Source organism: Carya illinoinensis, chromosome 16 (assembly GCF_018687715.1).
Source record: "Carya illinoinensis cultivar Pawnee chromosome 16, C.illinoinensisPawnee_v1, whole genome shotgun sequence".
Lineage (NCBI taxonomy): Eukaryota > Viridiplantae > Streptophyta > Magnoliopsida > Fagales > Juglandaceae > Carya > Carya illinoinensis.
Window position 1 is genome coordinate 12,487,167 of NC_056767.1, and position 13,655 is coordinate 12,500,821.

At 32.1% G+C, this 13,655-nt stretch overlaps 1 protein-coding gene across 1 annotated transcript; it reads right to left on the reverse strand.

The window, feature by feature from the left end:
• Window positions 1-12,176: 12,176 nt before the first annotated feature.
• LOC122299932 (gibberellin-regulated protein 2-like) lies at window positions 12,177-12,790 on the reverse strand. Its single transcript, XM_043110417.1, has one exon. It carries the CDS (start codon window positions 12,692-12,694, stop codon window positions 12,482-12,484), a length of 213 nt encoding a protein of 70 aa, XP_042966351.1. The 5' UTR covers window positions 12,695-12,790; the 3' UTR covers window positions 12,177-12,481.
• Window positions 12,791-13,655: the final 865 nt, after the last annotated feature.

The following is a 13,655-nucleotide window of genomic DNA, read 5'->3' on the forward strand; positions in this document are numbered from 1 at the left end:
ACCTTGAGATGCGTTTGAGCCTACAGATGTTAGAGCAGCACTGAAGTGTGCTCTCAACTCCTCAATCTACCTGTAATGTAACTGCCCAAAGTTTTTGCAAGAAATAGCAGAAAAATGAAAAGAAAAGTGCCGGCCATGCTAGGAATACTAGCTTTGATAGCGACTTTGATGAAGATGAGCCCGAGCCCGATGAAGAAGTAGATAATGATGCGGATAATAGGACGCGTAAAAAGAAGATATTAATAATTATGCTACCAAATTTTAGCAGACATGTCGGAACCTTCTGAAGGGAATTGCAGAAGTATCTCCTACCCTCCGTTCAGAGCTTGAGCTTCTCTCTGATGGAGATGGAAGCCTACATCAGGCACTTCATGGGACCCACGGATTCTGAGGCTGCTCAACTCACTCCGGCTTGAAAATATTCCTACTCCCATTTCTTTCTCTTAGTTTACAGCTCCATCATTTTTTTTGTCTTCTCATGCAACATCTCTCTCACTTACAGGACCCACACCACCAACAATGAAGATTAAGATCAAATGCCGACCATGGTTTTGGAAACAAGCCTATCTCTATTTTTACGAGTTCACACCATATTATCAATAATATAATCTTCTTGGTGGGACAAAACTTTAATATCCTTTTTGACTTTTTAATGTGTAGATGCAGATGGCTTAGCATGATGTGATAGAGTAGTAGATGTACTATGCGGATTAATTACATGTGTAAATGCATAATTGGCCAATCTGAAGCCAAAGTTTGACTAAAAGTATGCATGATTGAATAAAGCGGTCATGTATTTCGGTAAGAGCATCAAGGAGATTATCAATGAGGAGTTTGGTGATGACATCATGTCAGCTATTAATTTCTTTTGCTCAGTCGACAAAGTTAAAGGCGTGGGGCTTGTCGGCAGCATTTGAATAAGGGTGCTGCAGTCCATAAACGTGGCCGACTTCACTGACAATAGATCTCACATACAATTTACAAGAGTGTACCTTTATCATTTGGGCTTTATGCGACAAAATCACTAAAAGAAACGTGGAAGTTTGAAAAAAAAAAAAAAAAAAAAGAAAGAGTTTTACTTTATATACCATCACATGGAACTCACTTGTTTTGTTTTCTGACAGGAGTCATATATTGTGATTTTCTTTCGATCACACTAATTTTTACAATACACGAAGGTCCTGATGACACTGAAGATAGTAATTTTCTATTTCAAGTAAGTTCTTCAATATCTTATTTATAATTTTTTAGATGAGTATTAATGATTACATCTCAAATTATATCTATGATGAATTAAAATTTTTATAATTCACATTTTACTGTGATTAATTTTATTCATATTGTTTAGATACAAGTTTTATTTATTGATGATATGATTTATTTAAAAATGGAAATGGAGCATTCCTGAAGGATCGCCCTATATCAATAATTTTATTGAATATCTCATATGAGTGATACTTGTACCAAAAGGTCATTATGATTTATGTACCTGAAGTTGCATAATTAAAATTGTGGAAAGAATATATATTTGAATGAACGTCTCGAATGTGCTCCTGAAGTAGCAATATCGAGTATGCTCCTGAAGTAGCAATATGAAATGCAAACGTTCACAATATATTATAAATTTGTATCAGATCTTTCAGTGACTGAGAAAAATAATGAACTTTTGATAAGAATCATTAATCACGTCTTACTAGATCTACATCATTTCCTGAAGTGAATGATAATGAATTTATATCATTCTATTCCCTGAAGTGAAAAGAATGATGCATTTCATTCAAAGAAACTAAGAGATTAGACGTGATAATGAATATCTTTTCGAGCCAGAAGCTCGTATTGGAAAAGCTGTAAGCTTTCTCTTTGAGATAATATTATACAAATTATTGAATCAAATATTATGATGCATCAAAAAGTGATATGATTCAAAATATTTGTATCATTCATGGTTATCTTGATCATCCAAAATCAATTATGATAAGTTGAATGATTTTCATATGGATGTCCATAAAAGAACTAGAAGATTCTTTTACTATAAAGTCTTACCACCAGAAGTGGAAAGAAAAATTTGCCAGAAGCAAATAAGATGAAATAATTCGATGTTATCTTGATGTAAACCAGAAATTCAGATGATAATTAAATTTTGGATGTAATAAGATAAAAATGTCTCATATTCTAGCTGCTAAAATCCCAGTGAGGATTGAAGTCCCTGTAGGACAATTAAGAAATTCAGCAGTCTAAAGACATGTCTAAAAGCATGTGAGACTTATTGATACAAAAGATAGAGCATCTCAAAAGAGAAAGGAACAAATAATTTAGTACTTCTGAAGAGGCCATACCCACAAAACAAACAACAAAGTCCATCCAAATTCTCTGTATAAAATTCTCCTATATAAACTCTTGAAGAGTGCCTCCTGAAGAGGTTTTTCATGAAAATGTCTTCCCTTGAAGAGGGACAGGTACCTGAAAATAACGAGATCTCGATACATTTCATGAATAATGGAGAAATTATGGATAGAAATAAAATCGTTGTCGACAACGTATTTCCATATGAGATGACAATTGACATTACCAGAAGTAATGATGAAAGTGAATCAAGAATCGTCGAAGAATACGACGTAAAATATTGATCAAATTTGAAAGAAACAATTTCTGTAGAATTGATTCACTAGTAAAATATGATGCATCAGGACTTATAGTCCAAACACCTAAAGAGGTGATGCTTGTTGAATGTCAGTGGGTATTTATGGAAAGGAAATAAAAATGTGATAAATATGGACTTGAAATCCAAACACCTAAAGAGGTGATTTTTGTTAAATATCAGTGGATATTTATATACATGATATAAAAAAGCCTGAAATTTTTAATATGAAAATGTGATATAGAAATCACAAGTTAGTTTCTCGAAGAAACAATATTGATATGATTTTAAAGTGGTTGAAATCATATTGAAATTTTTATTAACTTGAAAGTTACCGAGAGTTTGGATATGCATGATTAACAGCATATTTATATGGATCATTGGATCATGATATATATATGAAAATCCCTGAAGGATAGAAAATGTTTGAACCTTCTAATATGAATACATCTGGAAATATGTATTCTATCAAGTTTCAAAAATCCTTATATGATCTAAAGCAATCCAAACGCAAATGGAAACAAGCTATTATTGCAGTTTATATATGTGATTTAAATGTCATTAAGGCTCCATAAGAGCTCATGAAAACTGCACATATTTGAAATACAAATCTGAAACCCTTGCGGCTTCAAGGGGAAGATAGATGATGTTATTAGTCATGAAATACCATCTTTTAATACAATTAGTATTTCAGATTCATATTATGGGTTTGATATGAAGTGTGCATTATTAAAGAAGAAATAAAAATGAGCACACAGAAATCTACCAGATGATAGATACACAAATATGAATATTTGTGAAATATTATTTTATTATCTTGAAGAAAAAAAAAATTACAGAAATTTGAGACACTTTGCCTCATTCTTCAAACGCTCTTGTTCTTCAAGAATCTGCATGGCATCCCTATCTAAAGGGGTGGGCAATCGAAAAGAAGATTTAATCAAGGATTTTAAATTCCTATTCTCTTTTTTTATTGATTCTATCTTCATGTTGGACTCCAGAAGAAGTCGCTGAAGTACAGCAATATTCTCGTGGAGATTGTCAACTCCACAAATTCTAGATTGCAGTCGCTGAGAAAATGCGACAATGGATGATGAGTATCGGGTACCGAGACTCACAAGCTCATAGATAGCTTCATTATCTGACCTATGAGTCAGATCATTATATTGCATGATAGCACCTGTGGTAGAAGCAGGAACAGCTGATGAACGAGGTGCAGAATATCTCATATATTGACCCTGAGAAGATTGCTGAGCCATTGCAGAGAGAGATTGCAGGATAAGAATGCAAAAAGAGATTGCAGAGTAAAAATGCAGTATGATTACAGAAAAGTGAAGAAGATGAGATGCGAATGAAGATGAGCTGAATATCTCTTTTATAGAGAAAATTATGATACAGCATCTCTCATGAAGCAAGAGAAAAGAGATGGAATATAGCTTCATAGCTCTGCGGCGTCTGACAGCACGCCTGACAGCTGCGGTACCTGACAGCATGCCTGACACCTACAGAAGAGTTGAAAATCTGCGATGGTTGTCTGATCTAAAAAGGCTGGCCACCGTTTTTATGAGGTTAGCAGTTTAATGTTGATGAATTCTTCACTAACTGTGTTATTTACAAGAACTCCAGAAGAGCACAACTCCAGAAGAGTAGTGATGATCAGAAAGATCCAGTTGTGATTATTTTATCAACATGGTTCAAGTCCACAATTAGTTGGATATGCAGATGTATGTTATCTTTTAGATCCACACAAAGGTAGGTCGAGAATGCATTTGGCTAAGATCAATGATCCAACATATTCAAGAAAAGTGTGGTCTTCCAGTGATTAATGATAGTCCAACAACTACAACTGCAACATTTAAGAAAATTGTGCAGAACATTGGAATGCGGAGGTTTGAAGACTTGTTAACATGCACTTTTCAGGGGAAGTAATGTCTTGAAGACTTGTGCTGATTGTACTCTTTTTCCTTCGCTAAGGTTTTATCCCACTGGATTTTCCTTTGCAAGGTTTTAATAAGGCAATCCTAAAGCACTCGGCGATACACATGAATACTGTACTCTTTTTCCTTTGCCATTGGTTTTTTTCCCACAGGGTTTTTCCTTGACAAGGTTTTAACGAGACATATTCTTTAAATATGGTCATCGAAAGGGAAAGTGTTATAAACTATTTTGAATTGTATGAACACATTTAGCTAGTCGTCAAAAGCATAGTGCTAGCATAGTGAGCAAGTATAGTCCCCTTTGTACGCCTATATATATCGTTGAATTATTTAAGGAATATATAAGTTTGATAACAGATAGAAAAATCCTCTCACTAATTCTCTCTCAACCTCTGAGTTCTCTTTCTCTCTTTTTTTTATTAAAGATTTATGACAGAGATGGATTAATTTGCATTATTTTATAATAACAGGTTTTACGAAATTATAGATCCCTATGATAATGTTAGACAATATACCATGTGTCTATACAAGGGAAAATTGACTAAGTCTTGCCAATTTTGTCTGGATCTAGAGCTGGCAGTATCTCCTTACAGCTGGAGGCCTTAGTTTGCGTTAACAATAAGAAAAAGGAAGTGACTAGTATTATAAGACATTGATTTGTCCAAACATTTATGTTTTCAAATCTATAAGTTGGCCTCCACAGCTTGTAATTATAGATTATGATCTAATCAATTAAGTGCTTTTACTATAGTTCTCGGGTCGATCTAAAATGCCATGCTAATATCTAATAAATAGGCTAAAATATCCCTACAATATATTAAATTAGACAAAAATACCCATGATCCAAATCAAACCAACCGATCAAAATCCAACAAAAAAATCTCTACATGAACTACGTACAACTCCGAATCTTAATCTCGATCCCAATCAATCATAAAGTACTAGACACAAATTTATAGTGAAAGGTTTGCACTATTAATTTATCCTATGGTAATATGACAATTATACTTTACTGGTTTTTAGTCCATCCTATTTTATTTATCCCCTTTCGTGACTAGAGAGAACCGGGCAGTACAGCTTGCCCTCAACTAGTTGTTCAGAAAAGAAAAACTTTTAGTAAATTTATAATTAAAATCCTTCATATAGTTAAACTTTTGATTTTCTTATTAAAACAAGTGATTATAACACGTACAAAGCATTTCAGAAGTGTTTAACATCCTTCTTGTGCCTCCCCCCGGAGTATTATTCTTATTCCTTCTGCTCTATATATATCCAGGGCATATATATATATATGGGCTTTGCTACATACAGTCGAGAAATGCAGTCGGCGTGCAATCGGCTGTACGGAATGAATTAAAAAAAATTATAAAAAAATTGTTTTATATTCAGGGGACCTACATGAATTATAAAAAGTTATAAAAATAATTTTTTTTTCATATAGGTCCCGTATTAATTTTTTTTTTACAGCCGACTGCACGCCGACTGCATTTCCCGACTGTACAAATCATTTCTGTATATATATATACATACATGATCCTTTTGAGTAGAGCAATAACGTTAATCTTGTATGTCTTTTTTAGGACACTTGCGACGACCACTGTGAGTTGCCATATGCCAATAGCAAGGGCACACCTCGTAGTTGCTAGAGGTCCCTGGAGGCACGCAGTTGCATCTGCTGTAACACGTATTGCATGCATTATGCACCTCTTATGCCGAGATGCATTGCTACACCTGTAATTACACTTCCCATTGCAAATATCATCATCAATCATTAGAATATGGTAAGTTTGTGTATCTTCTCTGTAATAATGTCAGAAGGGGCTAAAGCTTCAAATCAAGTTGAGGGCATGTGCCCGGTTCTTTGTAATAATGTTATTTGTAATTTTTATTAAATATCTAGAAGGTCATTTTAGTAAGCTCACTTGAGAAACTGATCACTTGAAAAACATGATCAGTTTCTCAAGTATTAATATCAACCGATTATGTACGTACGTCTAGATGATGATACTCTTACGTACGTACCTTATATCATTTTGGCTTTAACTGTGAACTGCCGTGCACTAAATATCTTCAGCTGCAATTTTCCCACAGATCAGCTAAAAGAATTAAACAAAATAACAATGACAATTGACAACGTTGCACTAAAAATAGTGGCTAACGTGGGGGAAATATTGCATGACTCATGCATGCTATATGGGTTATTGGTGCTTGTGATCACCTAGAGGACCATATTGTTCTCGTGGAATAGAAACGAGAGATGTTATTCATTATGTCATCTTCGGTCACACTGATTGATAAAATACATTTTAAATGATTGTGTGTTCAAGTGGTTGACATAGAAAATCCCTTAAAATCTATTCATATCAACAAGTGTGACGAGAATACTAAAATGTAAGATGAAAAATAACATTACTCATCAATGGAAACACAGAGAAAATGTGATGTCGTATTACCTCGTGTGTTATTAGGATAAAGCAAATTATGGTCAACATAAGTGTTGTCCTATACGTGCAGGCCATTTCGAGCCTCTCTTCCCCAAAAAAAAAGAAATGCCAATTCGTTTTTTTTGTTTGGGGGGGGGGGGGGGGGGGGGGGGGGGGGGGGTGTGGAGGAGAGAGAGAGAGAGAGATGTCCGTGGGTTCTAAAGCTTCAATTCAAGTATCTTTATATAGGAAAAGTTTTTCTTTTAGATCACGATCCTATCGTGCAATAACTTTCTAAGATAAAGAAACTTCTCTGAACACGAAAACAACTAATATTATTATTATTACTTTGACTTGGTAAATAACTAATTTTCTTTGTACACGAACACAAATGGATTAATTATCATGATAGCAGTGTATCGTTCTTTGTTGGATTATTATCACATTTATTTTAATAATTAAAGATGAGGTCATATTAGTATAACCAAAATTAAGGTACTTAAATAAGGAGTGAGAAGCCCGATCAAGTTAAATATTTTCTCATACAAAGTTAAATATATAGGATCATTGTATTAAATAAATGTGTCACATCAGCTTGCATGACATAATGATCGAGCACCCTATGATTGAGGCATGATACAAAACCGGTGCACCATTAATCTATTTTCCTTTATTTCCATATTGATTGAAATTTAAGCAACCAACTTCACATGTTCGAGAAAGGGAGATGCAAGTTAAAGCCAATAAAAGAAAGTGGGATGGTGCATGCATGGGTGCCTAAACAGCTGGAGTTACATGCTTTAGTGCAACTAATTACTTGAGGAAGAATTTGGATAAAGAACTCTATCTATGGCGACTCCTATCCATATATGTAAAAGGGACATTTGACCAATTGTTAGAAATTTTGTTGCATTCTAATTTTACAGGCATCCCCGTCCAATTATCATAATTATATTTTGATAATTAAAAATATAATTTTCTTATTTGTGAGATGATAATATAATATTATTATTTTAATTTGTTTAGTCTATCGAAAAACCAGGAGAATATTCTCCATTCAACTCCTTTGAGGACTGTACGGCAGAGATTACATGAATAACACATCATTTGTAATTTTAAGAAGAAATATTAAAATGATAAATATTTTAAAAAATTTTAAGGGGTGAAGGGTTGATTTGATCATAAAATCTCTTATATATATTGATTTTGAAAACAAAATATATAGTCGGAAATTCGCTAGTTAATCGACCTCATAAATTATTTTTTAAAACTCAAGAAGATGTAAATTCAGAATAATATCATGATGAAAAGTTGTTAATTATATTATTATATATAAAAGTCATGTATATTCTTATCAAAGTGAGAAGAAAAACTTCAGTACTACACAATCCTACTCTTCATTAACTATGTACGTATTCCCATGCATTGATGACTTCGTTTGAAAGAAACATTAATAATATTAAATGTTTGGATAATGAAAAATGTTTCATTTGGATAATGAAAATGTTTCGTTTCATCTTATTTCATTATTATAGTTTTTTCAAATTTTTACTCAAAATATTATAAATATATAATTCAATTTTTTCAAATTTCAAAACAATAATAATATTAAAAAATAATATTATAATAATATTTTATTCAATTTTTAACTTTCATCTCAACTCATTGTTCAAATGGCATCTAAAGATGTACAAAGATATGCTTTAGTGCTTCAAAATTAGTTTTCTATAGAATATGATTATCAAATTAAACTACTAAAATATATTAAAGTATTTTTCAGATGAATTAAAGTATTTCCTTCTCTATATGTTCTTACGCAATGCAAGATTCACATTTCTTTGAGTTGTGTAAATTCCATATTCTTTAGTTTGTAAATGATAAACAAACCATAATAGATGTTCAAGAAACACTAGTCGGGCTTGTGCGATTGCTTGATATTGATATGAGTTCTTCGATCTATTTATAAATTAGTACGTAAACATACAATTTATATATTGTAGACCCCGAATAATTAAAAAAGAAAACATGACATAAATATTTATTTTAGGCTAATTCATATTATAGATTTTAACATTAAATGTGTTTGATATGTTAATAAATATACCGACGTGTGCCTATGAAAGAGACAATGAGATTCTCTAATTTGATAGAAGAACTAATCGATTCGTAGTTCACATAATCTAGCTTCACATGTATTAATTAAGACTACTTCCAAAAGTTTTTAATAGGGCCGGAGAGGATGATTTAAGAGTACTACTAAATAGAAGAATAAACATAGAAAAATGTTTTAGCCACAAAATGATCATTTTACAAAAATAAATTTACAAACAGATATGATTTAATGCGATATACTAGATTATATAAATGGGATCCGGCTTGCCTCCAATTGGGAAGTAACAAGACATCTCCTGATAAGACTTGAACGGCCAACATTGTATGTTGGGAACTATGTTGAAAATATACTTGCAATTTTAAGAAAAATAAATTTAACATTAAAATATATATATATAAATATATTTGATACTAGTTACTATGTTTAATTGATAAATAGATTTTTTTTTTAATTATAAGTGTGTTTAATAATTAAATACATAATTATTTTATTTTATTTTTTGGTTAAAACAATTATAGTTGATGCAATGTGTTGGCGTAAAGTTATTGCCACGGCCAGCGTGGGGGAAAAATTTCTTTATTTTTGAATATTTATATTTTTGCAAGTGCCAGCATGGAAAACATTAATATATTTATAATAAATAATATATTTATATCTCACCACATAAATAATGTAGTAAAAACAAGAATCTTTAAAATTTATTTGTAGTAAAGTTTTGAAAAAAATTAACAAATAAAAAATAAATAAAACATGTGCATCTCCAATACAGTATTAGCACCCTCTTTTTTGTTTAAAAGATGCAATAAGAGCCATTGGATCTAATAACAGGAGATATCCTGTTACTTTGCAACTGGAGGCAAGCCGGATCCATATAAATGATATCTATATTCATCCACTTAATTTTTCAAGATCACAAGTGTTGACTTCACATTTTTCTCATTTACCTCTTATATTCTTTTCCCATTTTTTCGATTCTTGGTTCATTTTTCTCTTTTATTGTAACCCTTTTTTGTAAAAATAATTGTAAAAATGGTTGTATGTGTATCATTATTCATAAAAGAATCATGTTGATGATCACACAGTCTAAATTCCATTGTCTCTCGTAACAAAGTCAAATCAAGTAGTGACCAACTTTGATTGAGCAACAACGGAAAATTTTGTTTAAAGAAGTTTAAACGACTTGGTGTAAAGATTTTTATGAGAGTCTGGCTAAAATTTTAAAACATTAATGTAAAAATAACACATTGGCATATTTTTATGCAAAATACTATAGCCACAAAGGTATTATATAAAAGTAAATTAATCCACAAATTGATGTGACTTGATGTGGTACATCAGATTGTGAAGTTACTTTTATTATAAAGTATATCTAATAGATTTTATGAAACCACATCAGTTTGTGAGTTTATTTTATGTAATCTCTTTGTGCCTATAACAATTAATTTTCTATTTTTATTACAAAACTTAGTCCAATTAATCCGATGTAACGTATATGTTGGGTAAAGTCTAGGTTGAAATTGGAGCAAAATTTGCCAAATTATTAAACTTATCAGATTTAGAGAGATAGACCTGTCGAAGTAAGATAATCATAAATTTGGACTTGTATATTGAATGGAGATGAAGTACTAAATGGCATTGGGAAGCTCATTATTCAAAGTCCTACAACTTCACGTTAGATATATAAAGATTGTCAAATTCTAATGTTTACTAGATAAAAAAGGCTAGCTCATGAAGGAACATGACAAAAACTTGATTGAATCACGCTTCTAAAATCCAAATTTGACCTAGCCATAACCCTACCTAATTAAGCATATGGATGCACGTACAGTTTTTCTTATGGGACTTGAGCACGATTTTACTTGTTGCACTGATAAACTGTTTGTTTTGGAATAGATTTCCTCAAGTATTATTTTGAGGAGCCCAAGTATATTTATATTGATTATACATCAGAGTTTGTTACAATGATTCTATCGTAACTATATCCAAGTATACAAGAGATAGTTTGAGTTTAAATTGTTTTCTTATTTTGGCTATGCACTATCTTGGGTTTTTCGCTTCTTATCCTTACTTCATTAATTCCATTTTTCTTTGAGTTTATCTTCATCTTGATTTTGAGATGAGTACGTTGTAAAAACTAGAAATCATGCTAAGAAAGAGAATTTCAATTGACGAATACATGTTAGGAAATATAGAAAGTGTACCTGTGGAAGTCACGATTTAGAAGATGAAGCCAAATCTTTCCCACCTTACTCCTCACAAAATATTAGCTTTCAATGGAGCAAGCCAATGGACATATGGAGAGCAGAGCAAACCTGGCCTCATGTATAGAAAACTTATGGACTAGTCCTCTCATATATTTTAGACTCAAATCCCAATAAAGTTTAAGAAATTTCCAGAATAAAACCCTTAAGTTTCCAATCCTACATACGTAATTTATCACATTAAATAGGATATAATCATATATTACTAAGGTGCAAAAAACCTCAAACGATCATTCAACTTAATGGATTTAAGCAAAGTATCATTGTGAGCTATATATCTAACCCCTTTTATAAAACATAAAACATGCAATCAAATGAAGCCCATATTTTGAAATTATTCTAACATTCATATGATCCTTTCATTGGAAGGATTTATGGAGTTGTTATTGTTGCAGAAATTGAGTTAATCACTTGTGGAGATTGCAAGTCAAATTTAGAATCAGCAAATGTTTCGTCAGTATATAAATCTGATCGCGTGATTAATAAATTTTATGGTGAATTTAAAGGCCATAATGGTTTAGCGCACATGACCCCGACCAGATTAATTTTTTTTAAAAAAAATTCTTTAAAAGTTTTCCCTTCATGAGCAAAATTTTGTGTTTTCGTTTGATATATGCGATTGCCCATAAATAATATTTATCTTATCTGTCAATTAATTTCCTGTTGCATCTCTTTTTTCATATAAAGAAAAAATTAAGTAGATTTCTAAAGTTTTCATATAGTTAAGAATATTTTTAAATTTTGGTGGGTGAAACTGCGCTGGCTGGAGTATACATGGCTCTGCACTAATCACAAGTTCATAACTGATCATAATATCCCTCAATTTTCTTATTACAAACAGTTGATGACAGATAGAAAGCATTTCAGAAATTGACAAACATATACAGGCCGATATGACCAATTAAGAACATGACAAACTTCTGTTTGCCTTTGACCTCTCCACAAATATTTTAGAACATACATATATATATCAAACTCATGTTTAACATCGATCTTCCGTGTGTCTCCTCCAGGGTGGTACTATTCGGCCATCTGCTATGTATATAATATATATATATATACACATGCATCCTCACAAGCAAAGCAATAACGTTAATCTTGTATGTTTTCTAAGGACACTTGCGACGACCACCGTGAGTTGTCATATGCCAATAGCAAGGGCACACCTCGTAGTTGCCAGAGGTACCTGGAGGCACGCAGTTGCACCTGCTGCAACATGTATTGCATGCCCTTATGCACATCTTATGTCGAGATGCCTTGCTACACCTGTAATTACACTTCCCCTTGCAATCTGCATATATACCAATATCATCATCAATCATTATAATATGGTAAGTTTGTGTATCTTCTCTATAATGATGTTAGAAGCGGCTAGCTCCTTCACCAGCCACATTGGTGGTGACCAATATCTAGGGAATTTTTCTTCTTATTTATAAGTTTTTTTAAATATATAGAAGGTCATTTTAGTAAATTCACTTGCCACCACATAAAAGATTCATATATATGAGAAGTGTACGTTACACTCAAAAAGATATCTCACAAACTGATACGATATAACGTTAAATCTACTTTATAATAAAAATAGCTTTACAATCTAATTATATACCACATCAAGTCACATAAATTTGTAAATTTACTTTTGTGGAATCTGATCTTTGCAGCTAAAGCATATTTCACACACACACACATATATATCCATTTATCACAGGCTTTAAACTCAGCCTCAAAACTACAGGTCAATTTCTCAAGTATTAATATCAACCAATTAAGTCGAGATGATGATGCTATCTCTTACCTATCATTTTGGAATTGTTGTGCACTACATATCTCCAACTGCAAATTTTCCACAAATTAGCGAAAAGAATTAAACAAAACAACAATTGAAATTGTTGCAGTAATAATAGGAACTAAAGATCATGTCATTCTTTTTTCTAAATTATGTCATTTTCAGTCACACTGATTAATCTATACATATTAAATGACTATTTGTTTAAGTGGTTGATATGTAAAATCACTTAAAATCTGTTATCTCAACAAGTGTGATGCGCGTGATAAAATGTAAGATGAAAAATAGCATTGCACAGTATAAACACACATATTACGTGATGTTGCATTACCTCATGTGTTAATAGGATAAAGCAAATTATGGTCAACATAAGTGTTGTCTTGTAAGTGCAGGCCATTTTGAGCCTCTCTTACCACACACAAGAAATGCAAAATTCGTGAGAGAGAGAGAGAGAGAGAGAGAGAGAGAGAGAGAGAGAGAGAGAGAGAGATGTTGTG